Here is a 26,506-nt window from a genome sequence, read left to right on the forward strand (position 1 = left end):
AAATATGTGGCATAAGTATACTTTTATTGCATGTGTTTGGGAAACCCTGCTCTGTTTGCTCAGTGAAAGATTGGTGTTTTAAACTCATTCTGAGAAAGGCTTTACAGCATGCCACGCCAGGCACAGCATTTCCTATTACTTGGTTCCTGCTGTACAAAAACTCTTCTAAATAATTCAGTTTGTATCACAGTTTAGTGCTCCCAAAGCCTCAGGCTAAAGTAAACTCAACACATTTCCTACATCATATAAAGCTAACCCAAGCCTTACATTTCAGCCTGTGATAATTGGTGTTGTATTATTAAGCTTTATGTAAAGCTCCCATCTTGCCAGAAATCCATGAGAGAAGTTTGGTTTTTGATTAAGCTGGAGTCAGTGCAGAGTACCTGGAGGATGGACACAAACATCCCTGTCCTGAGAAATACTAGGTTTCCAAAATCCTCAGGAACAGTGACCTTTCCAGCAGAGGATCTTACTCAGAGTCAAGAGAGTTCTGAACCACAAGGCAAGCTGGAATGCCTTACTTCAAAAGTAAATGAGATGAGGGCACTAAAGTCATTCTTCCCATTGCCACAGATGAGTCTTATCCATTCTCTGCCTACAAAATGATAAGCACAGGCTGCTTGTGCAGATCAGAACCAACTCCCCTCCAGGATCTGCAGTTTTCTCTGTAGCACTGTATATTTACATACATTATACATCCCATGTTAGTTAACTCTGCTGGGAGAAATTTGACATTTCTTCAATTTCCTGATGTTTGAGTGTTGGGGTACCCAATGTCAACGTGCATTAATACAAAGTTCCTGTATTCCTTTTTGCCATCACTATTCTAGGGAAAGCCCTGCTCATTTCTCCCTGTCCTGAGGGGAGAAGGGGCACAGAAACAAAACCAATGCAGGAGTGACACAAGGTGTCTGGCAGCCAGCTTGCAGGAGGGTTCCCCATATACCCACTGACTCTTTGCCCCCCAGTATCTTTCTCTTACAGCCACGGAGCAGATTCCAGGTACCCACAGGCTGTGCTGGCTGTAAGGATTTCACAATCTCTGGACAAATATAGATATAAATGCACATGAAATAAACAGGTAAGATGAGAGGGACTAAGGAGAGCAGGGCAGTGCAAGGAGCACCATGGACACACGGATCAGCATGAGCAGCTCTGCAGGGGCTTCCAGATAAGCAATCCTGGAAAGACAGGTGGGGTCAGCAGAAGAATATACCCACAAACCTCCCTTCAGAGGGAGCATCCATGCACCAGGGATGGACAGTCTGAGGGAACAGAACTGCCTCTTAAGCTCATGAAAGCTGAGTGTAAGGCCTTTGAAGAGTAACAGCAGCCTCTCAGAGGATACTGAGGCAGTGTTTCCTGAGACTCCCTTACGTGGTAATTGGAGCCAGAGCACAAGGCCAGTAGCACCATGCCAGAAGCGCTGCAGTTCCCAACTGCCCTCAGAGGAAAAGATGACTGTATCTGAAATCTCCGGATTATTTACAAAACATACATGCCTTCAACTGCCACTGGGAATGTGCACCCGGTGATAACTGACAGTTTTAAGGAGGGGATTGTTGTGCTGCACATCCAGGGACCCTGTGCAACACTATCCCAGTGCTCTGATGCCTTCCCTGGGCTTTACACGCCGAGCACTGAGCGCAGTGTGGGCGGGTTTGCCGGAGCTGATAATGGATTATTTGACAAAAGGCCAACATTAGCTGTGTGCTGCCTCCAGTTGTGGTGAGGAAGGTATTGGGACTTTTCCAGTGCCACACACATTGCGTTCACAGATAGAATGTAGCAGCAATTATGCTGCACAGCTTAAAAGTTATTAACTGAGTGGGGGAAAGGGGCCAGGAAGAAGAGGGATCATGATTCTTGGACTAAGGCAGTAATCCCTAGAATACAGTTTCCAAGGGAAAACAATTTCAGGGAGAAGCTGAAGGAGATAACAACTTTCAGTGTATTGAAGCGAAAAAAGGAAAAAGACAATCAAAACCCCAAACCCTAAAATAAGATTTTTGATTGCTAGGGGAAGTGCTCCCTGGTTTGTTTGGCTTTTCCTTGGATGTTCCATAACCTAGAAATGCAAAGTGGTTCAAAGTTCTCCCCAGAGATATTGCTTGAATTTATGTCTCCCTTTATTTCTGTGCTGATCATTAGAGCTGGCCAGAACAAGCAAAGAGAGTTCACCCTCATGTCCATGTGCTCCAATATCTGACAACTGCAGCCCTATTTCTCTCATCCATTTTCTGATGAAAGCTGAGATCTGGGGAGGCACAGAGCACCGCTGGCTCCCACTGACTTCACTGCTCTCCTGGGCATCACTCCCAGCTCAGTCACTTCTGAGTCACTCATTCTCCTGTTTTCAGTTCTTCAGGGAAGGACCTTGTTTCCTCTTGCTTGCTTATCAAGAACCTTCAGCATCACACACAACACAAAAAGAACAGGTCTGAAATGCTCTCCATCTTCTCTCAAATGCCAAGGCTTTGGCTCTGTGCCACGTGTCTCATGAAAAGCACTGTGATACAAGGAGACACTGTGTCTGTGAGGACCACAGAGCTGAGCTGGGCACTGGCTCCATCTTGCACATCCCATGCACACAAATGTTAGCCCGGTGGACATACAAGCAGAGCATGACCAGTGGGATACCAAACAACCTGTAGCGTCCTTCAGGATATTCTCCAAACATTTCCAAACTGAGAGGCAGCAGAGTCTCAAGGCTTTAGACATGTCACAAAGCAGAGGGAGGGAATCAGGCCTATCACCTGCTACTTTCTCATGTTATGCAGTCAACAATCCTTTATGTTGTTCTGGGAATTCTCCTCCAAATGGAGGCTGGAAGGGGTTCATATTTCTGAGGATGGGTACTGTGATGCCAGGTAAGAAGGTATCTGTCATTTCCTCATTATAAAATTTACAAAAAGGTTCAAAAAGATCTAAGCAGAGTATTCTCTTCCTCCTTTTGTTTGCTCCTGCCCTAATTATCTTTGTTTCATAAATTGTCCTCACTGACAGAATGAAAAAAAAAAAAAAAAGTTGGTAACTGCCAGTCCCAGACTGGGCCATAAAGAAACCAGGAGGGAGCAGATTTACATCCAGCTGCAGAGGAATCTACAAATCTGTGTGGCAATAGTGGATTATTTTGTTGTGGCATGGATATTATTTATCCTTTTCAAACAAACAAGCAAACAAACATGAAAATAAGCCTTTCCACTTGCTCGCCACATTACCGTGCCTCTTTCTCCTGAAAACACAGATGTTCTTAACCCACCAGTAAATTGAAAAGGGGAAACAAGGCATGAATATGTATAATAAAATCAGGAACAGTGGGATTTTCAAGACCAAGCTGTAGGCCATATTTCCCCTTGCTGTGACTATGGAAATTTCAGAGCCTGATAGGTCCATCCACAGAGTGCCAAGTATTCCAAGTACCTAAGATAAAGGCTGTAGCTTTATTGAGGCTTCTCTTTTCTACAGCTCTTCAAAAAGGTCAAGATTATTCCTATTATATACACTGCCAAAAAGCAGCATAATTAAAATAGATGGATAGATTTTAATTTGTAGCAGGTTTCTATTCACAATGGATGTCTGTTTAGGGTACTTGTTTAAAATCTGGTAATGTTAAATTTGTAACAACAACAAAAAATAATGGAGTTCTGTGTTTTCATATAATTAATTTATAGCAAATGTTTAAATAGAGATTCTGTTCATAGCATATCCAACTACAGTGTATATATCAAAACCAGAGACCAAATTTTCACATTATGGCCTTAAAAGCAAAAACCAAGGATGTGGCTGTATGGGAACTCTGCAAATACTTCATTAAGGGAAATGCTGTAGAAATAGAAGTGGCACTGGCTTCCTGTAAGTTTGATGGTGGCATGCCAAATCACCGTGTGGGGGACACTGGGTTGGGTGTAAGTATCATCCCTGCCTCCCAGGCAGTAATTTGGTGACACTGTGGCGTTGGGGTGGAGCCAAGGGCTCGAGGTGGTGAAGCCTGGAGTGGTACCTGAGATCCGAGTGCGCCAAGTTGAGCTGGCCCACGTGCAGCAGCCTCTCCCGGGACAGCGCGTGCTCTCGCACCAGGGAGCTCCCCGCGTGCAGGAACAGACCCTGCCTGCACACAGGCACCGAGCTGCTCGTCATCTCCATGTCCATCATGTTCTTCTTCTCAGAGATCAAATTGCAGTGACTGTAGCCACCGTTCACTGTCAAAAAAATAAGCAAAAAAAAAAAGACAAAGTTTTGACTAAGAACTCTCTCCACTGACAACTTTGTAAACTCATTTTGGATTGGCCTGCAAAATTCTCATATTTACAAGAAGGCAGTGGAAATGAAAGGTTTCACAAGGAAACAAAAATTAATTGCCAAGGAATTTGGATCTGGGGTTATTTATTTCTCACTGTACAGAAATGAAGCATCTTCTGGCCCGCACAGTCAGTTTATTCGGTGGGTTTGGACTGAGGTGTTTAAGATCACTTTGGATGCCTTTCAGCTTATAGTGGGTCTTTCTGACTATCAGCTCTGCCCTACTTGTAACCATGACATAAATTATCACTATGTCCTCTGGAGTCTACAGCTCCATCAGGCTTTATTCCATTCCTATTCTGGCTTTATCACATCATAATTTAACTCACTTCAGGGTCAATACATACCTTAGCAGGACTTCTGACTGTTAACTGGGGTAGATGAATCACATTTTAAGGGTATCTAAATACACTGTTGAACACTGTGAATAGGTTTTTAAAGGCCATACCACCAAGAGAAGATGGTAAATCAATCATATTACAATACCCAATTCACAGTTCCTCTCTTTCCAACAGCAGAATTACCTGGAATACAGTCAAGATGTATCTTCCCTCCAAAATACTGCAGATCCTTTTTTAAGTGTTTAAGATTTATACTGAACTTGTAATAAAACACTCTCTTTCATTCCCCAAATGACACAAGTCTGAAATTCATTAGGGCTTTCTAAATATGTACTTTAGCAATTTTATCATATTATCAAAACACAGAAACTTGAAGCTTCCACCAAAGCTCAGCAATACCAAGTGTAGCACACACTGATACCTGTTTGTGTGAAGACAGAGATTTCCTAGAATAACATGAACACTATCCCTGTGCTGTCAAAAATAATTATCTTCTCTTGTAGCTGTCAAATCAAAGAACACATTTGCTCCCTGCAAAGGAACAGAACACTTATGCTAAATCCATGAAATTCTGTGTTTCAGCCAATCCATTTGCCTTCACAAAGTACCTTACAGATTAATTAGTAAGAGCTAAAAATTTCTTGCACAACAGTGCCCTGAGTGCAGTTGCACTTGCACCAAAGCCTCTGAAATGTGCTGGCCACATGTGAGCAGGAACAACGATGGACAAGGAACAACACCAGCAGCTCATGGGCTTTTTCCCCCAAAGCAACTAAAAAAAGAACTGTGAGATTATCTCCAAACACAGACAACCCAAGTGTTCAAGTGTCCAAGCACATGTGAAAGCGAATTCATTACCTCTGAAAAAAAGGGAAAAAATCCACTTTACACCACTTTAACTGAGAACAGAATCTGGCCCTTTGACAACTGGCTGTTCTATACAATATTAATATCACTGGCTGGCACACATAAGATTTAAGCACTTTCCATGTCTGGAACCAGATCTCTTCTTTCACTGGTATCGAGGGGCCTTTAACCTACATTCTGTAACTTACCAGTAACAGATGAAAAGAGCACACACTCCCTTGCCTTCGACCAGAGGGTTCACCCTGCTTGCACTACACCATAGCCATTCCATAAATCCATATAAAAAACTAATCCTAATTTACAGAGAGTAAATCTAATAAAAGCAGAATGGTTTCCAGAAGGATCTCATGGAAGTGGAATCCATCAAGGTAACTTTTGTCTTTTTGTGTCCTGCAGTTTTGATTTATATCTTCACATTAAAGTGTTCACAAGGGAACGGAAGGAGTTGATACAGTAGTGTGCAAAGGCTGCAATCAGGCAATTCCTTCCATATGAGTAATCAAGTTAGTTCAATTTTGGATATCTTGCTTCTTTCATTTTGGGTAACTGACTTTGGGGGAATTTTTTCTTGATTTATGCCAGATTAAGTCATGTGACAATTAGTCCCATGGACTGTGATGAGGCTACACACCTTGGGAAGGACAGCTCACACTGGTCAGGACCTGTAGGGTCAGCCCTACATTTCTTGCTAGGGGTAAATTCTCCAAGAACAAAACAGAACATTTCCTTACACAAAGCCAAACCTGGCTGTCCAACAATGAGATCAACATTTAAAACACCCCTACTAAAGGGCAATAACTCTTCTTCTTCCCTAGGGAACACCTTGTTTACCATTCAGGAAGGCTTCACCCTTACTGACAAAATTAGCTATTAAGGGTAAGAAGATAAGAGCAAGAAAACTTACCAAAAGGGTAATTATTCAACAATAAACGCATGCTGCAGTGCTTTGGAGTTTACCTAATTAAGACCAATGAACAAATAACCGAAAGATGTCTAATTGAAATGACTCACATTCGAAATAGAGACAGATTTGAAATATTTGCCTAACATACTAGATATCCCCAGAGAGTTGTGGGTTTTGCGGCAAAGACCAAACTAGGTCATTTGCCTTTTTTTTTTTCTTACTGCTTATTCTCTTTAATTACTTCTTGTTAAAAAAAAAAAAAAAAAAAAGCTGCCATTCTTGGTTTTGTTTGGATGTGATGTCCAAAATGTACCACGACAACACTGAGAAATGGAACGCCGTTACTGGCAGCTGGATGAGTCACGTGAGACGAGTGAAAGACCAAACAGTACCAGATTTGCTCAAACAAGTGAAAATCATCCACGATGGAAGAGGCCACCACATCCCTCCACTGAGAGGAAATTATTAACTCAAAAGCTGCCAACACAGCAAAGCCATGGGAGAGAAGGTGCCATACCCACACCCAGCAGATCCTTCCATGTGATGAGTCCTGAATAATCCACAGCCCTGAATGTCTGGCGTGGCTGCCACAGCCCCTACACAGTCAGTAATTTAAGGCCATGCAGAGAGATGCACAGCACTGTGCTGCTCACTGAAAGCTCTAATGAACAAACTGAGTGCTTCAAAACACAGAATCTTCAAAGTGATTCATGAAATAGGCCATTTTTGACATTTTCAACAATAACAACAAAATCAACACTTTGCTGAAGTTTTTTATGCTTGTCATGCCATTCTCTATGGTGAATGGGAGGAATTGTCTTAATCCTATGACCCCAAGCCTTAGGGGCAGAAAAGTAGCAAAGGAAAAGAAAGCAAAGGATGGGAAGTAGATACTAGAGTTGTTCTTACACCCCTTACAAGGCAGGCCCAACTGTGTGACTGTGGAGACAGATTTTCTATGCCTTGTGGAAAAAACATGGCTTCTCCTTTGTTTCAGTGAACCACTATGAGCAGGGATATGAGTTTGGGGTCTAAATTTTTCTATTATGGACACAAGAGAAGGAAAAACATTTTAGAAGTAGCTGGAGTGATTAGCCACAGATGCCATTACACCCTTAGCAGACTTTACCCAAGTATTTTCAGGTCTTTCAGTATTTATCCAAGTATTTTCAGTTAGATCTTAGAACAAGACATCCTAAACAAGGACTTCCAGATCCAAAAAGCAGGAATGCTTAGATTTTTTCTTGGCCAGTTTCTTCACAGTCATTTGCACCATCTCATACACAACAAGCCTCTGGACATTTGGGCTCTTCACTCCTGTCACAGGGGAAAGCTTTGCACTCTGAGTCTCTTGTTGTTGTTTGCCTTCCCTGAGGACTGAAATGGTTAACAGTAGCAGCACTAAATGTGCTGCACTCAAGAGTTCCTATGTCAAAGAGGAACAAAGCAGCTCACACCACACCCCAGGCTCACTCTGGATCTCTGTATCAGTTACAACCTGTTCACATTTTAAAGTCTGTTTCATACAGCTGATGGAGACATGGCTTCATTTATTTATAATGCTTGTACACTACCTTAATAAAAACACAGTGAGAGCCAAAACATTCTTTATCACCGAGCAGACCATACAATACAGTTAGAGTCAAGTGAAGACCAAAATTGTCCTACATTGGTGTTTCAAAACAGGGGTAGCAGATCCTCTGCCTATTTCCAAATAGATATAGATGACAACAATCTATAAAAGATTAGGATTAAAACCAATAGCACTGAATAGGATTAGAATAAAAAATAAAGGTCTCTTTCCTCCAAGTTTTTATGAACCATGCAATAAAAGCCTACAACAGAAATACTTATTTCTTTGCTTTCACATTGATGTATGAGTGAAGACAGAAGGGCTAAGGAAACCCTTGTAAACTAAAACAACCCAGATAGAGAAATAATTTGTCGAGTATCAATCTTGAAAACTCATGGAAGACAAATACAAGCCATGTGTGTCTTTCTAGTAAATTCTGGACCCTAAGTGTTGGCCACATCCATATTTGTTATTTCATGTTCAATTTATTTTTAAAACTAGTTATTTGGATTGCATTATATTTCTGTTCTGGGGAATTTATTTTTGCAGACTGCACAGAGCATTTCAGGAGAGTGAATGTGTATGGTCGGCACTACTGAATAAAGCAGCATGGTTAATTTTATCTCAGTCCAGCTTAACACAATTTGAAAACAGTTCAGTCGTTTACAGATCTGTAACCTTTTCACTTTCAAGCATGTGAATAGATTTGGCTCCCATATTCTACTTTATCATGGTATTTTAAAGGCAGCAAAGAACACATAATAATCTACTACATCTTTCATTGCTAAACCAGCTGCAATATTACAAAGTTTAGATTTCTATCTGAGACCTGCACAACACTTTTTCAACTTACCAAGTACAGCCAAGATTCAGGAAAACACATGCCATGAGCTTTAGTTCCAGTGACTTCACAGCCTTAGCTGATATTCTCAGTTAGACTCTACATGTGTAGGGACAGAACTGTTTTAGCCAATAGTGAATAGATTCTCAAAAAAATAGAGAAATACACTGTCTACTATCCAAAGAAGTCTTTCCCTACAAGCAGGTTTGAAACTCAACATTCTTGGCTTCTATTTGGATCTCAGACCTTTAAATTATACACCCAAACAGAGGTAAGAGCAGACTGAAAATGACCATTGGCCTCTTTTGTAACAATTAGGACAAAACCTTTCATAACTGGATGAAACACAGGTCCTGTCATTACACTCATTGTTACAGAGTCTCTTCAGCTTGGAATCACCCTTTTCCTGTTGCCAGGCAATTTGAAAAATATTGTTCTCAGCACATCTGGCCTTTTTTGTGGTCAGATATCTTTCCTCACTACTTGGATTTTAGTAACGGGGGGAAACAACATTAAAAAATAAATGTTTTAGGAAAAAATTAGGCTCAACAAACATCATTTTAATTAAAAGGAAATCCCCAAACCCTCCTAATGGGCATTAGGAGAATATAAGCTCAATGTAATGAAATTTGATGTGCTATTTTATTTTTTAAGAAGACCATGTTTGCAATAGGTTTAATTCTCAGTATTTCTGATAGGTAGGATATCCACAACCCCCAAATAAATGCCATTGTGCTTTTGGTGTAAGCTTTAAGACAACCATACACTGTTTAGGGTTATGTATACTCTCACTTTACCTTGGCCCGCTTGGTTTGTCTTTTTTGCTGCACTAAAAGGACACACCAGGGTTTTCACAGCACCCTGTCATTAGACAGAGCCTGTAGGCTGAAAGAAATCCAGCAACTCTTTCAAGACAGAAGTTCACACATTCTGAGATAAGGTACTTGAGTTGCTCCCCTTGTAAAAATGCTTTCATAATTGATTACTTGATTCCATTGGGAATCAGGATCTTTCCATGCATGCAGAGAATGAGAAAATCTATTCCTTTTCTTCTGTCCTCTAAGTCATTTAATTCCCTAAAAGCCAGAGCATGCCTGCTATGAACTGCATGTGCATTATTGCTTTCCCATTTACTTACTAAGCCCTGAACTTTTAAACTCCCAGATCTCCATTCCCCTATATTTTACTTAGCCCATTTAGTCTCTCTTTTCCATGGAAGTCCTAGCCAGCAGACCATGTAAAGACTCCACAGGGGTACAGGCTCTCCCAAACATTTGAAACACAAGGATGTGCAGGGAATGAAAGCTGGGGTTTTGCCATATGGCACCTTGCATATGTCTTATATAAACATACTCCAAGAAGGAATTTCATGTCTGCCTGGCTCAGCAGTACACTGAATACATTAGAAAGGAAAAAAAAACCAACACAACAAAAAATATTTCCATCAAGATGTTGGGCTCAATTTTTTAGGAGCCCAAAGTGTCACTAAGAGCTACAAAGACAGAATCACTGTAGATCACCTGGGGTTACACAGAAAAATAAACTTTGAGAAATGGTGGAAACTGGTAACTAGAAAGCATTTTGTTCTTTTCGATGCAAGCTGGGTGGAGGAAAAGGTCTGGTGGGATGTGGATGCACATTTAGTCTTGTGGGTGTAATTCTGATACGTACATTTGGAAACCAATCTACTCACAGGCAAAAGAGACAGAAAATCAGTCACAATAGGAATCAAAATGCACTGTAGTCTACAAAGAACTTGCCATGTTGCTATGTGACAGGAATGCTCCAACACGTACAGGGAATACAATGGAGGGGAGTCAGTAAACCTGCTCATCACTGCCAGCTATGGGCTGGCTCCCATTTGCTGGTCCTCCCAGAAGTGAGAATTAAGCTCTTTTCCTGTGAGATGCTTCAAGAGTCTCTCCTTTCCATTGCTGTCTTTGCTTCAAGCTCACTTGTTGCAAGAGCTTCCACACATTGTTTTCTGGTTCTTTAGGTATCAGGGATGAAAAGCTACAGCCAAAATGCATTTGGTTGCTGCAGATTACGCATTCTCCTAAAACACTTGCTCTTACAAAAAAGGAGACATTCTCACACACAGCCTCCATCCAGACTCACTGCAGAACTTTCACACTCAACAAGTAACCCACATCCCCTAGCAACATCTTTGTACTCTTACACAGAATATTATTTTACAATGAAAACTCAAACTGCTACTACATAAGAGGCAAACGTTCCACCTCCACCATCTCCTTGATCACTTAACACTTGATACCTAATACAGTAATGGCCTCTTTGCAGCTTACAATTAATACTGCCAGAAAAAAAATTCAAGACAAACAAACAGTTTCCACAACATATGCTGAAAAGAGAAACAGCCTACCCCTGCTACTTTTCATTTGCTGTTTTCATTGTTTGACATTTCTTTCTGCCAGGATTTTGGCATTATTTCATGGCTTGATTTGAAATATATTTAACATCAAGTGATTTGCAATGTCGTTTTCTATTTTACCAGAACTATGCTTGGGACTAATTCTACTCAAATTGAATTTACCCTTCTGCACTCAGTGCCAATGAATGGGCCTCTTGCAGACTCTCCTCTGACTGCAGTTTTAGGGCTGCAGACATATGCAGTGCCTGTTAAACACACAACTTAATGTATCACCAGTAAGCACAGTCTGCTGAAGGACAGTGTCAAACATATGAGTTCTTGGTGCAATAAATATCTATATGCCATGTAAAACAGAAAAAAACCTCTACTCTGTGACTTAAATGTAACTAAGGTGTCTATCCAAAGATAGTTCAGGTATCTATCCAAAATGGGGCAGCTTCAGACAACAGCTGGGAGGGCTGAACATCCTAATTGTATCTATCTCTTCCAAATGTCAGATTCTGGGGGTAACCAAGGCACCCCCACCAGCACCTGCTCTGCTGTGGGGTTTTTTAGCAGTCTGTGGAACAGGGTAAGAACAAGGCTATTGTGGAAGCTGCTGTGAAAAGGTGAAGGCACAGAGAAGAAAAGCAGAGATATGAGGATGAAGAAAAAATTAAAGAGTAAACAGAATGCTATAAAAAAGGAAAACATTCTCACTGAAGGGTGCTGTCTTATATGAACACTGAGTAAACAACAACGAGAAGTTTAGCTCCTGCTAGAAGGCCTCTGTGAATCTTCCAGTGATGACAGTGGGCAGTGGATTATGGATTAGGAGGTATGTGGAGTACTCTCTGTTTTTATTTAGCAATGCTGCCTTCCATAAACGGGGTCTGCACTTTCCACACAAGCCCTGTGAACGAGGTATCTCAGGGATTACATGAAGCTGGATATGCCAGTAAAGAAACAGATACAGAACAATCACTGTAGCCACGAGAACCCCTTTGCCCTGACAAACACATTATGCAATCATGAAAAACATGGCTGAAAGAGACTTCAGAACATGATTTACTCTGTCCTGTATCCCTACAGCATAATCCAGCCTCACAAACTTAAGGGGGTGTTTGACCAATCTATTTCACAGGCTCCAGCAATTCCCCAGCATTTCCAGCAAACTATTCAGTCATTTCACTTGACTTAGGAATTCTTTTCTTTATGTCTAACTTAAAAGCCCCTTAGCACAACTTAGTCTGTTACATCTTGTCCTGTCCAAACTGGACACGGAGAGGAGTCTGTTCTCTTGCCCTCCATAGCAACCTTTTATGTTTTTGCAGGCTGTCTCCACTCAGTCTTCTCTCGCCAGTGTTACACAGCTCTCATTATTCAAGTTTTTTCTCATAAATCACGTTTTCCAGAGCTCTGATCTCTTCCCTCTGTCTCTCTTCTGAACTGTCTCCAGCAGACCTTTTTCTGTACTTTATACACCTTTTTTCTCCACACTTTTCACTATCAGATCCTGTTCTTTGCAGCTGGTAGCAGATAAGAGACTTCTTTCCCTGAGAGCCAGCAGCACAATGGCAGGCAGATCCAGCAGTTAAATCTTATCTGGATTAATCTATCTTTTTTCTTGGGTAAAACAGAGAATAATGAGATTAATGAACCTTTGGCATGATCCAGTTTCACTGTTGGTTTTTACTGGTGCATCAAACTGCCCTCTGAAAAATGCCTTGAAAGCCCAGAATGGAGCTTAGCAAATGCACACACATGCAGAGATAAAGGTTGCTTCCATCAAGGTCCCCTCATACCAAAACACAACTTTGCAGCATAAAACACTAAAAAAAAACTCTCAGGAACATGCACATATTTGCACAACGTCCAGACTCTGGCGTTAGAGAAGTCTCAAAACTCTAATTAGGGCTGACTCTTCAGATCTACAGCGCTTTTTCTGCTGACCATCCCTGCCATCAAGAATATGTGAAAGGCATGAAGTCATTCTAGCATGCTGATCCAACCCATCCCATGGAACTGAGAGTAATTCATTAATCATATTGTTTCTGAGCCCAGTTCTGTTCCTGTCTGGTTGTCAGTCAGGAGCCTCTGCCACAGGCAGTGAAATGAACAGCACTACAAAACTAGTAAAAGCAAGATCAGAGTTAGGAAGTCTTCCAGAACTGCGTATCCAAAGATGCACACAGAATTCTGACATCTGCATTTTAATAGCAGTGCTCAATTAGAGATACAAGGAGTGCAGCCAGGAACTCAGTAAATATCATTGACTAACCAGAGTGAGAGGAGAGCCATGGACAGAACAAACTTCTAGTCAGACTAGATTTGAGGGTCACGGAGGAAGTTCAGCTTGTTACAAGTCTGGGCAAACACTCCATTCCTTTCCTTTCCTCTTTACCACCACCTTAGCACACTGCTAACCTTGATCACCTGCATTTTTATGTGACTTTGGTGCTGGGAAAAAAAGGCCAATTAAGAGCAATGGAGATGAAAATGTTCACTGCACACAAAGTGTGGCCAAAAGGTGTGTGAGGTTCTCTAAATGTCAGGACCAAATGTTTATAAGAACTATTTCTAAGTGGGAAACAGACCTCGAGGGTGAAGTGACAGAGTTTGTGAATATCAAGCATAGCACTGGAATAGAGTGAAACTTCCAAAGACCACACAGTTTACAGGCTGAGCCCAGAAACACTGCCACTGTGCCTGGTGCATTGTATTTCCTCTGGGATATCTCCATCTAGTTTAACCACACACTGTTGGATCTTGAGTGCATCTTTTAACAAGACATCAAATCTCATAGTGGAATCTTTAAATGATGGAGAATTGCTTCAGTAGCAGTTCGTTCCATGGCTCTCAGCATGAATTTTAAATAGCTTCAGCTTGTTTGACTTCAGTTCAGACACTGGGTCTCACATTATGACTTTGTGTGCTAGCTGAAAACACTTGACATAGCTGCTACTCTCTCCCTCTGTAGATAACTTCAGCCTCGGTTCCTACCTTCAGTGATTAACTGCCTGCTTTCTTCATTTTCTCACACTACAGTATATTCTCCAGATCATGAATAGTTTGTGTGAAACTTCTCCTTAACACAGCCAGTTTTTCCAAGGAACCTTGTTAAATTGTCAACACTAGAACAGCACAGCACTAGAATCAATAACATAAGACAGCAGCATTGTTTTGCTACTTCTGCTTAATATGTGCCTAAACACAACTTTACTAATTGTAATGGTCTTTAACGGGTCTTTTAGAAGATCTTTAAGAGGTCCTTTAAGACTCTCAGCGTTTTCAGGGAGGGAGAAGGATGGTTATTCGGGTTTTGTGTGTGCGTGACTCTAATGCAAGTGTCTGCTAAGAAACAGAATAAAGTCACCAAATTATACTACTGTGCCTCCGAAGTTAATGACCCAGAATGAGTTCTGCTGTCGATGGGCCTAACTCAATAGGCACCACTGAAAACAATGGAGTCCCCTAGTGTGTGACCAAAAAAGAAATAACAACTTTTTAAGGAATGTAGCAACTGCAGAAGCTCAGTAACCACTTATGAAACTGGGGGGTGGGGGGGGAAACAGCTATTTGAATTTTTTGTTTACAGGCAAAAAGAGCTCCAGCAATAGATTCAGTGAGTGTGAGGTTTCTGTTATTTTAATTAAGCCTTTCTTAAGTTTGCCTTGTTTGGTTTAGCACTAGTTTTACAGAATAGATCTAAACCCTATGGCTAGGTTGCAAAAAAAAAAAAGCAGAGAGGGAGTAACTAAAGCCATTTAAAAAATAAAGGAGCTGGAAGCTGAATGTGTGTGTCATCTGAGCCCCATGCTAAGCCATGGCCTTTTACAGCTAAAATGATTGCTGACTGAACAGACTACAGCTCACAAAAATCCCTACTTACCTGGCAGAAATCCATGTGATCCTGAGCACGCTGACTAAGAAATTAGCTGAGATTAGGCAGGAGGAATGCAACCTCTGGAAGTTCCCAAAAAGAGAAAACCAAGAATTTTTTCCTTCTCGTTGTCAGCAAGTCAGCAAGAGGGAAAGCATGAGAAGAGCAGAAGACACAGCTCCAAAATCACTCCTTGTGATACAACAAAAGCAAGTCTCATGCATTATTTGCCCTGCAAATCATCAGCAGTAGCTTTCCAGTAAGCAAAGCAAGGAAAGAAGACATGAGCAGCAGCCAAGCTGGGGCTCCTCACAGCATGCTGCAGGGATCTCCAAGCTGGTGGGACTACTCCCCAGGCCTGGTGCTGCAGGGGGACCCAAGCCTGTCTCCAGTGCCTGTGTCAGCCTGGGCCAGGCTGGCACAACTGCTCCCAGGGTGGTTCACAGGCCAGCCCAGGGCAGGCACTGCACTGCCAGCCACAGGCACTTTCACAGGGGAGATGCTTAGAAAGCACAAAGCTCTACTGAACCAGCTCATGTGCTGCAGAAACCAGTCTCACACAAGCAAGAGTGGCTTCCCAAAGCTCAAACCTACATGCCCTGTACATCAATGCATTTCCCTCTTCTCAGTCAGTGCAGAAAAGCAAAGTATCCTGTTTCTGTGAAACTGAACCCCAGCCATGTGTATACAGCTAATGACTGGTTACACCACCCATAATGAAGAGTCACGTTTTACTAACTGCATAGAAAATAAACAAGCTAAAAAAGAAAACAATTACTGGCTTTGGTGGGGATCTCTCTTGACCTTCCTTCTGGACTCAGACCCTTGATGACTGCTATGCACTACAGGCACATGTAGCACCTGCTTCAGGTTTGCTTTCCCTTTAAAGCCATTGCTATTTCTCCACTCTCTGTTGCAGAACATCCATCCAGCAGAGGCCAGAGCACTGGAATTACTGTGACCTGCTCAGGATATTCCATGGCCTCTCTACTCTCACCTGCCTGAAGTGCAGTCACATGCAAGGACCCATGCCCAGCTTTTGCTTCTGAGGCACAGGCAGGGCTTGTCCAAAGCACACAGAAATGCCATGGCAGAGGTGTCAGGGCATGTGCCCTCCTGCCCCTCAGCACCAGAGAGGGGACAATTCTTTGTACATTCAGTGAGAACTTTCTACTCCATATCCTGATATTTATTCATTAATATTGTCAAAGCACAAAAGATTATAATGCCATTGCAGTTTACTCTGCACAGGAATGACCAAAAATGTGGCTCCTGGCTCAGGAAGTTCTCAGCCTAAGAGACTGACAGCTGCAGGCAGCAGAGCACAAGGGAATGGTGAGGCAGTGCCACTCAGCAATGACTTTGGCATAACTGTAGCCAAAGGTGTCTCCATCTTTTGTCTGCATCATGGGCCAAACACAGCACATCCAACCTCTCCAAGTGCAGGAGACAAGGGTGGGCTCAGGCCTGGCAGTGAGGACCAGCAGTTAATGGTTGGAAGGACAGAAAGTAGCAAAGGGACCTCAAGAAGAGGCAGGGAGAGATCACCACACACACACACACAGAGCCCATGGTCTGCCCCTGCAACAGGGAACCTCTCACACTTCCCCTCAGTGCTGTCAGTAAAGAAGGAAAGTAAGTTCTGCCTAAACATCCTACTGTGCAGTGATCTGCTTCTCTGCAGCCTAAGGCAAGCCCAGTGCCACAGCAATGTCTCCAGAGGTGACCTGGTGGTCTGCACAATCCTGCCTGGATGGGCATTGGGCCCATCCCTTTCTTGCAGGGAAGTAGTAATTAATCAGTTATTTCAGTCACAGTTGGACTGGGACATTTTAAAGGGAGGAGTGGATGGTGGGGGAGGGGGGTTAGGAAAAAAAAAAAGGAAAAAAAGAAGAGAAAGAGGGACTTACATTGACAAGTGGGTGGTGGGGATAATGACCCCAGTCAGAGTCCTTGTGTTCTTATAAAAAAGTCTCGACAAACCCCAGCATCTGGTAGTTCAGCTGTGGGTTTCCACTGTTTATTTTTCTATTCCAGCGCTCTCATCCCCGTGCATTGCCTGTGCCTGGCTCTGTTATAAGCATTCCAAGCTACAGAGTATAATTGAAAGAATAAAAACCCCAGGCTCAGCATCAGGCACATGCAGAAACAAACGAAACTGCTTAAATCCTTCCTTACATTGATGAGAACACAGGCAATAATCCCCCAAACACTGGTCTGAGGCAAGTGCAGACCAGAAGTGTCAGCCTCAGCAGGCTCCTCTGAACTGGTGGTGGTTGCACACATCAACATCAGGGTATTCTGCTCTAAGCAGTGGAATCATGACAAACCCTGTCACAGGGAGAAGTTACTCCAGTGAACTGTCCAGAGGATGGATCCTGTTTATTTCTCTCTTAATTTCAAAGAGCTTTAGTTCTTTCTCTGTGTCTCTTCACCTCCACATTCAATCTGGTTTGTAATCTCAATTACAAATCCAAACATAACATAATTATGCTGCTTCTACTGACAACTGCCTGCCTACCAGCACTTAAAAAATTCAGTCTCTGGCATTGCTTAATAGCTGGTAAATCATCACAGGCAGCTCCCACCAGCTGCACCTTCAGTTTGCCTTTCCTTCACTCTTACTTTGAACAGTCCCTGCCAGGAGGTCTTCATAACATAAGCTCCACCTCTGTCTTGGAACTCGTGACCCCCACTCCACTTCCAGGCCTTTCTGCACTGCTCCTAAGGCCTTTCTCATCTACCTGCACTGTCAGAAGATCCACCCAGCTTCCCTTACCCTGTTTTTCTAATACATCCTCTCATGTGAGCTTTACTCATGCAGTATTCCCTTACTGATAATCATCCAGGCTAGTGCAGGAAAGAACAAATACACAGTGACAGTAAGGTGAAACCATGCAAGGTGGGGAAAGGCTGATGAAGGGAGTTGTGATAAAAACGAGCCTATGCAGCTGTAATTAAAAGCCCAGGCACTACAGGGCACCCTGGAGCTGTGTGCACTTGGCCAAGATTTCTCTCTTGCCCTCTCTCAGAGCTGCACCACTGCTGAAGGTCTCAGCTGATCCCGAGCTCCATCGTGCTGGAGCACCCTTCCCTCTGCAATGCACTCCCTTCCCACCATTCCAGCTCAGGTCAGAGCCAGGAAAGGAGCAGAGCTCAGTGCCTGAGACAGAGGATGGACACAAGCCCGAAGCTGAGGCTCTGCTGGGGCAAAGGGAGAGCAGGAAGCTCTATCAGCCCCAGAGATGCTGAATCGTTCTGCACTCTCTGTGCCAGGCCCGAGGCAGCTGTTAATGTCCCATCTGCAGGAATTCAAGCTCTTGAGGGTAATTTTTAACAAAATCTTTTGAGAAATGGCCCATCTTTCAGTATAGGGAAACCATGTTCTGCATCTAATCACCAAGGCCTCTGGAGCTGCTAACTGTAATTGGTGATAATCACAGGAGAATGTTACTCTGTGACAATTCATTTTCTGTAATTATTACTCTATTCTTCTAAGTTACCTAAATGCTCTGCTTACAGCTACAACAAGAACATTCTCATTGCCAGCTCTCAAATTGTTTTCACTTTGAGAGATGCATAATATTGAAAGCAGATGTACCAACTTGAACTTTTTTTTCTGCAACATACTGTAAATGTTTTTAAAATGTGACTCTGGTACAATGCATGTCAAACAGTTGAATTCAAGGTAAAATGTGCTGCCAAAACTAGAAGACAAATGAAGTTTAAAATCAGTTTTGACAGATAAAATGGAGACACTTTGAAGCCATAAATCAGATGGCCAGTCTCTTGGAAGTCAGTAATGAATGTATCTTTTCTCTGTATTTATTATCCTGAAGATATACAGAAAAACAGGCTGACAGCAAAAAGCAAATTTGTACCTCATTGTCTAAAATACTTTTCCCAAGTGGCAGTGGAAGTATGAGCAAGTTCATCTCCCAGTATTTGCCTGTTCTGAAGAGAGATGAAAGGCTAATATTTGTACATCTCAGTATTCAGAATCATTGTCTAAAATAAACATTTCAGCCTGATCCACTTTCAAGAAAGCGCAAACCCATATTCACAAACCAGCAGATATCTGGATTATATTTTTTAACATTCATTATGAGCAAATAATTGACTGTTTCAAATAGGGGTTTTTTTGTGAACTTATGTTCCAGGAAAGAAAGGACACAAGGAAACAAATTTTGCTTGTAAAACCTTTTTCTACCTTTTGTGCTTTTGTGCAATCTGGTTGGTTATATTGGGTCAATCTCTTCACATGTAAAATGATGCATGCAAATAAAATCATACCAAAACAAAGAAGGCAAAGCAAAATGTTTTCCAAGTTCTGCAATAGAGTGCTTACAGTGTTTATAGAAATAGTAAAGTCTGGCTAAAACAAGCATCTGACAGCTCTGAGCTGCTTTCAGACACATGACTCCTATTTGCCATTTATCCCATGGAGGCAGAACTGGGTGCCCAGGCAGAGCCCCAGTGAAATCCCTGGGGCAATGCATGAATACAGAGTTTTACTTGCTCTCATGCCATTGCTAAATTAGATCTTGTGTGTTGTGCACTCCACTCCATGCTCACTCAACACGCTCCTTCTGCAGCCAAGCAGATCTTGATAGAAACTGTTCTGGAGGAATTAGTTACTGAAGAATACATAATAAACAAAGGCCCAAGAAACTGATGCACTGAGAAATAACTTTCACCTCCTGGTTTTTGCTGGTTTTTTTTTTTTTAATTGTAAGTTATACTCTCAATCTGCTGCCACACATTCTGTTTGGACACCAATGCACTCCCTAAAGAGAGAGAGGTCCCCCAAAATGGATTCCCCAACATTGGTCACTTTTAAGATTCAGCTGGTGCTAGGCCATCTTGTCTGTATTGGATATCAGGAAAAATTCCTTCACCAAAAGGGTTGTCAAGCATTGAACAGGATGCCCAGGAAAGCTTTGGAGTCACCACACCTGGAGGAATTTAAAAGCTGTGTAGATGTGGTGCTTAGGGACATGGGTTAATGGTGGACTCAGCAGGGCTGGGTTAGAAGTTGGATCTTAAGAAGTCTTTTCCAACCTAAACAATCCTATGATTCTTTGAGCATGCTCTTGCCAAAAATGGTTGGACCAGATGATCCATGATGTTCCTTCCACCTTGGTATTCCATGACTCAAAATACAGCACCTGATAGTAAACTCAGCAAGATTTAATGAGGAAGTCTCCAAAGGCTGCAGGAGAAATAGCTGTCACAGCAGCCTCCTAAACTGTCAAATCAGGAGGGAAAAGACTGGATTTGCACATAAATCTGTCAATATGAATGTGCCAATGCAAACATTAGCATGTGGGAATGTCTCATGAATTCACGACACGCTGTAGAGATTAATATCAGTACAACAATCTAGACATACAGGAAAGTAAGACTCTCTTCAAGTAAACTTGATACTGATTCATGAAAATGGTTCTGCCATTTGTCTCAAATCACTATTCCAAGTTTTACACCTTCCGTAAAAAATAAAATCAGGACTAATCATTAAACCTTACCAGACTATCTTTGAAACCAAGATCTTGAATTAAAACAGGCAACATTTTCTTTTAGCTGCTTAAGATCCCAGCGCTCCCTTTAAGTGATCTCATGCATTAGTTACTCTAAACTGCTTTTTATAAACACCCAGGCACACCAGGCAGTGAGGAGCCTTTCACCAGCAGCTGGCTCTAACAAACAGCCATCCCATGCAAAAGGATTTTGCATTCTCTGAAAGGCCATCCATAGCCAGTATCTATTACAATATCTATTATCTCTCCTTGCTTTGGCCCTGCCATCAGGTGGTGTTAGTTCTCCTCCCAGCACAGGGCAATGGACATCAGGGATTACCTCAAATCAGTATGCACCATCACTGGCTCTGGTAAGTACTGCCAAATTCTCCTAATCTACAGAGATTAGCATTTAAATGACAGATGCTTGAGTTTTAATCCTATCACACACATCTCTATGTCAGTTCCTTTGGAATTCAACAAAACTGCCATGAGGCTTGTGAAAGTTACTACATAAAGTACCTGGAAGAGGGGGGAAGACAAGACATGCAACCCTGGGACAAGCAGAACTTGTTTTCTTAGTACAACCGAATTTTCCATAGTTTGTGGTACCACATTCTCCCGTTCCCTCAGATATTATGTTTAAAATGCAGCTAAGATTTTTGTCAATGCCAGGTTTTCCTCTGCAAGTTCTTACCCTACAATTTATGCTATTTTATGGATCACTGAGCTGCTGTTCACAAAACCAGCCCTGAACAATATGCTTTGTAAAATGCAGAGAACACCCAAAGCAACCCATTCATCACAAGATCCTGCACCTTGCCCACAAAACACTGCAAGTACATGGGAGCATGTGGAAGGCAGCAGGGCCCCATTTCATTAGGATCAAAATTAATCACTTTGCAACATGGAAACCTGTTGGTTTAGGCTATTTTATAGATACAGCAGTCAAAGGCAAAACTGGGAACAAGTGTTCCCTCTCTAAACACTGTTGCTTAGAAACCCTGTATTTTTAAAACCCTAGCAGTCTAAATTCAGCATTGCCTGTCAGGATGGGATTTCAGCACAAAACATGAAGGTATTTTGAGGCCAGTTTCCTAATTTGCACTGTGCCATATACAGAGATCTTTTTCATAGCAATACAGTGACACTATCAATTGGGATAAGGAGACAGGAAACCGAGTACTTGTTCATTAGTCATATTCATCTCTGCCATACGGTCAATTTTCTTTTGCTTGTGATGTGCAACAAGACAAACAAGCCTTAACCTCACACAATGTACAGAACAGGAGACTAAAAAGGATACGAAGGAAAATGCATTTGAAAAATAACATAAGCACAAAACTTAAAATATTAAATAAATAGTAAAATTAACCAAAAAAATTAACAGCAGTTATTTGGTTTAGCTAGAATAACTTGCTTGAAGCACATCCTCTGTTCTTAGAAAAAACAAATGGCACAAATGTAGCTACACTCTGCTAAGTCGTACCTGACAGCTCACAGGATGCTGCTGAAGCACAGACACATCTGTTTGTAGTGTCTTTGTTGTGTTTTATTATCTCCATCCTGTTGCACTGCTTCCTCGCCTCTTAGATTTTTAAAGTTTAGAAGTTTTCTTATTTAGAAGACCCTTCAATTCAAGTAGTCTGGGTTGCACTAAGGAAAAAGTGATTTTTATAAAATTAAACATCGTTTCTCCAAGACAATTGTATTTTTACAGAGATATGCAAACATCTGGGGATGAGATTTACATTGATAAGGAATTTTTGTAAAAGAGAAACACGGGACAAAGTTCCCTGTGAAAAACAAGAATGTGAGGCAGAATCTAGAAGTTAATTCTCAGCTCTCAGTGACTTAATCTTCATGCTTTTTATTAGAAACTAATTAGGAACAGTAATTTAAAATACTTAGCAAATCAAATCCAAACCTTGCAGCCAAAACTTTATCTAAAGTCAGTGAGTTTTTTATTTAAGAAACAACAAAATCAGTAAGAACTACAGGGATTGGGTTTTCATTCTTTGAGTTTTACCTTGACTACACCTATTTTAGTTATCCCCTTTTCCCCTCAGGCACTACCATCCACCCCAGACCTTCGGTAACGTCCCAGCAACATTTCACCCCTGTAACTCTCTGTGCAGCAGGCCAGGTTGTGCTATAGAATGAGCACAATGTACCATTCCCAGCCCTAAAGGATGCACCAGGCTCACAAGGATAAACTCAGCTCTACCTATAAATGTCCCTTCTCCTCCTGATCCAAAGGGATGGGATGGCAAGGCTTGTTGTCCTGCCAGAAAAACATTACGTCTCCAAGCTGACACTGACTATGACCCTGACCCTCTAAGGCATGTTACATCTTGTTCTCCAGCCATCAAGTTTTAATGTCTCTTGTGTAATTCAGAGAATAGTGATGCTTGCAGGAGATACCAAAGGCCAGGGTTTTATTGCAATGTGACGTATCCCGAAACCAATGGAGGGGCCTCAGCTTAAACAAAACAATACTCTTTTACATATACTTTATAGGGTTTAGCACAGGGGATCTTACTTTACATGAGTGTACAGTGTGCCACGGACATTTCTGAGCATTTCACTGCTAAAAGTTTCCTAACGATTCTCCACTGAAATGCTGGTGTTTACACGAACAGAACAACGCAAAAAAAAAAAAAAATCTGCAAGACAAAGTCTGTCTTCGTAGTGCTGCAACAACAGTCATCACCACTGAGGGGTTTTAGTTCTCTCTCTCTCTCTACTGGTGAAGTAAGTGCTTGAGACCTCTCTGTTGATTCCTTAATAAGGATATTGGAAAATAAATTTACAGTCAGTCAAGGCAGTCCTTAAATGTTATCAGGCGATTTTTCTGAGAAAGGTCAGTTGAGTTATCTGAATCTAATCTTTTAGTTAAGATTGCAGATTGGCTCAGTGACCAGAATAAGGGTTTGTGTAATGATTGCCTTTTATTGAAAGCAAGTAGCAACAATGGACTCGTATATAAATGTAACAAAATGCAAAATAAAAAGAACTCATTGTGCCAGAAATTACTTCTTTTTACTTAAGTTTTCATCTTGCCAACTTTTTAGTAGCTTGGATAAGTCTGAAGATTTATTTTTTTATTAACTCAGTTCAAGTTTAGCAGAGACTAAGTTTTTTTAACACAGTCAAATTTTCCTGAAAAGATACTTTATGTGGAGAAAAACGATTGCTAATTCCCTAAATATTTTTATATCTTCAAACCCACTCAATTCTTTGCCAAAGTCAATGGAGCCAGAATTTCCTCAGATGCAGCAGTACTGTCGCTGTCCTAACTCGTGCTTTGAACTTGACAGGACTTGCAAGCACATCAACATTGAACAGTCAGGTTTGGTGGGAAATTGAAGTCTCAGGCACCAGCAAGTAGTTCTGACACCCAGCAAGCTCCATGTTCCACTGCTACTGGTGCCTTCTGGATGCTCCTGGATGGAATTAGTGTTATAAGATGGTAGAATACCAATTCTCGACCTAAACAGCAAACAGAGGCCCTGCTTATACAAAGTATGTGCACATGAAAGCACAATCAAGTACTATTTTCAAAAATTAGCTTTTAAACAACAACTACTAACTGCAATTCTGGAAGAGTGCACTCCTTTATAAGAAGAAACCAAACTACTGCAGGATTGTTTTAATTCATGACATTACAGGAGCAAGAAACAATCTCTCTCTCGGTGAACTACACCCAAGAGAACAAGGAAAGCAAAAGGCATCACAAGCTGTTCAAGCTGCAAGTTGTGTAAATGTGACTGTCCAGAACAAACTCCAGCATAGACAGATTCTAGTAACATGAAATAAACTGTACAAATTCCTCTAAGTTTTACTGCATCACCTCAATGCAGGGAACACTCGTATGTGCCAATTAACAAAAATGACAGATAGGACTGATGTTTTCAGGGGTTAATGAAACTCATCTTCCATATAATTAATACATTTTACTATCCTTTCAACAATGGCCCTTTACTGTCTGAATCTTTCAGGTTTCCCTATCAACACTTCCATCAACACCTCCATCACAGCTAATGTATTCTACTGTTGTTTTCTTAGGACACCTTAATTAAGGTAATGTTAGGACACTTTTAGCTTTTTCTTTGACAGTATATGATTTAATCTTAAAAGGCTGTGGTGCCTATGTCTACTTGAAGGCCTGGAAGGTGGATGGTCCTTGGATTAGAGCAAAGACTGAAACACTGGAGCTGATAATTCACATTTTAGATGGCTCTCAGGCAAGTCATTGAGTTCAGCCTCCACTTTATGGCTTTCTGGTAAAATGGGAGTAACAGCATATCTGTATCTCATAGGGATACTAACAAAATAAATCTATTAAAGACCGAGAGATACCCGAGTTCTGCAGGACCATACAATCACCCTACACAGAGAAGTTACTGTCAAAACATTGCCATCTGGCCACCCCCATTTCAATGCTTTATGTATTTGCTGGCAAGTCCTAATATGAAGCCTTCACCAAAAGAATCTTAAAATATATCCAGAGAGCACACAGGGGATTGCATGATCTTTGTCAGGAAAAAGTCTGAATAATTCAAACAGGCTCCAGAATTGCAGAGACATGTATATATATTGGGACACTCACTGGAGCTAAGCCTGAACTCTAAACCTCCTAAGCCTTTGCTGTCACTGCCAGACAGGAGGAACCTTCATAGTTAATTTTAGAGCACAGGAAAGGATCTTCAGAAAGAATCATCAATGCAAGTGTACCTCCTACAGATATCCTCCTATAACAAACTGACTGGTGCAAAGAGAAAGGGAGAAAGAAAGCTTTCTTGAGTAGGCTGCTGTACCTTTTACAATCTGTCTTCATTTTTGGCAAATTAGCTCAGAGTGCACGGCAAGGCCCATTCCCCAACAGATCACCCACTGGAGAAAGGACAGGTAGCCAGAGCCTTGCCAGAGCACATTTCAGTGAGGCTTTCTGGGGCAAGTAAGTTGAATTTACCACTCAGAGGATAGAAAGATAGAAAAATGCTTTCTGAGAATAAGAATTTTGCTGGAAACGAAGTAATAGCTCAAGCCAAGGAGTAGCCAGAAATCAGGCACAATGCAGTTAGCCCAAGGCTCAATCGAATCTGAGATCTGGCTCTATAAAAAAGTCCAGCTTAAGACAATCATTTAACACATTTTCTTGTAGTATCAGATTTCAGCCACTTCCCATTCACCTTAAATTGTGGCCTAATCACATTTTCACCGTTGCATTGACAGAGAAAAACAATAGAAAGGAACAAAACCAAGAAAACTAAGAGGAGCCCTGGAGTCCCTGTCACCACTTTCTCCCTCCCTTTCCCCAGCCTGTTTGCTGTTGGGTCAGCCCAGCCCTCCCATCCCATCCCATCCCTCACACCCTTATTTCCAAGGCCTCAAGGCCTGTCATCACCAGGGAGGCAAACTGGCACATCCCTCCCTCCAGCCTGCCTTGGGAATCCGGGGTGTTTGCAGTTTCCACATCCATCCCAATGACTGCTGCCAGCAGACCCTGACGGAAGCAGGAATGGCGGCAGGATACACCCTGCTCCAAGACTAAGGATATGCCCAGGCTGGGTCTCTCATCACGAAGCTGCCAACAATCCTTTACTGCTCTGGATTCCAGCTCAGGAGAAAGTCAAACACCTCACTCACACACAGTCTTTGGCCAGGTCTGGGTGTAGGGATCTCCAACATGGCTGACATTAGAGTAGGTGGGAAGCTTTCTCCAGACTCCCGTCTCCACTGCAGATTTGGCAGTGCTGATGGAACAGAAACAGCGGAAAGAAAATACTTGCTTAAAAAGGAAGACACCTTTCTTCCCATTTCAGTTCCCTTCCTTCTGCTTCATCCAGTTTAGAGGACTTAGGTGATTTGGGGATCAACACTGAGTTTCAGATCCTGTGTTCTT

The 26,506-nt window shown here is 41.9% G+C and overlaps 1 protein-coding gene across 1 annotated transcript in view; it reads right to left on the reverse strand.

Moving 5' to 3' along the window:
* The window catches only part of GLIS1 (GLIS family zinc finger 1), a 180,161-nt gene that overhangs the window by 93,818 nt on the left and 59,837 nt on the right, over positions 1–26,506 (reverse strand). The window contains 1 exon segment of the mRNA XM_054638514.2: positions 4,004–4,202. Coding sequence (XP_054494489.2) covers positions 4,004–4,202 — 199 coding nt within the window.

Source organism: Agelaius phoeniceus, chromosome 8 (assembly GCF_051311805.1).
Source record: "Agelaius phoeniceus isolate bAgePho1 chromosome 8, bAgePho1.hap1, whole genome shotgun sequence".
NCBI lineage: Eukaryota > Metazoa > Chordata > Aves > Passeriformes > Icteridae > Agelaius > Agelaius phoeniceus.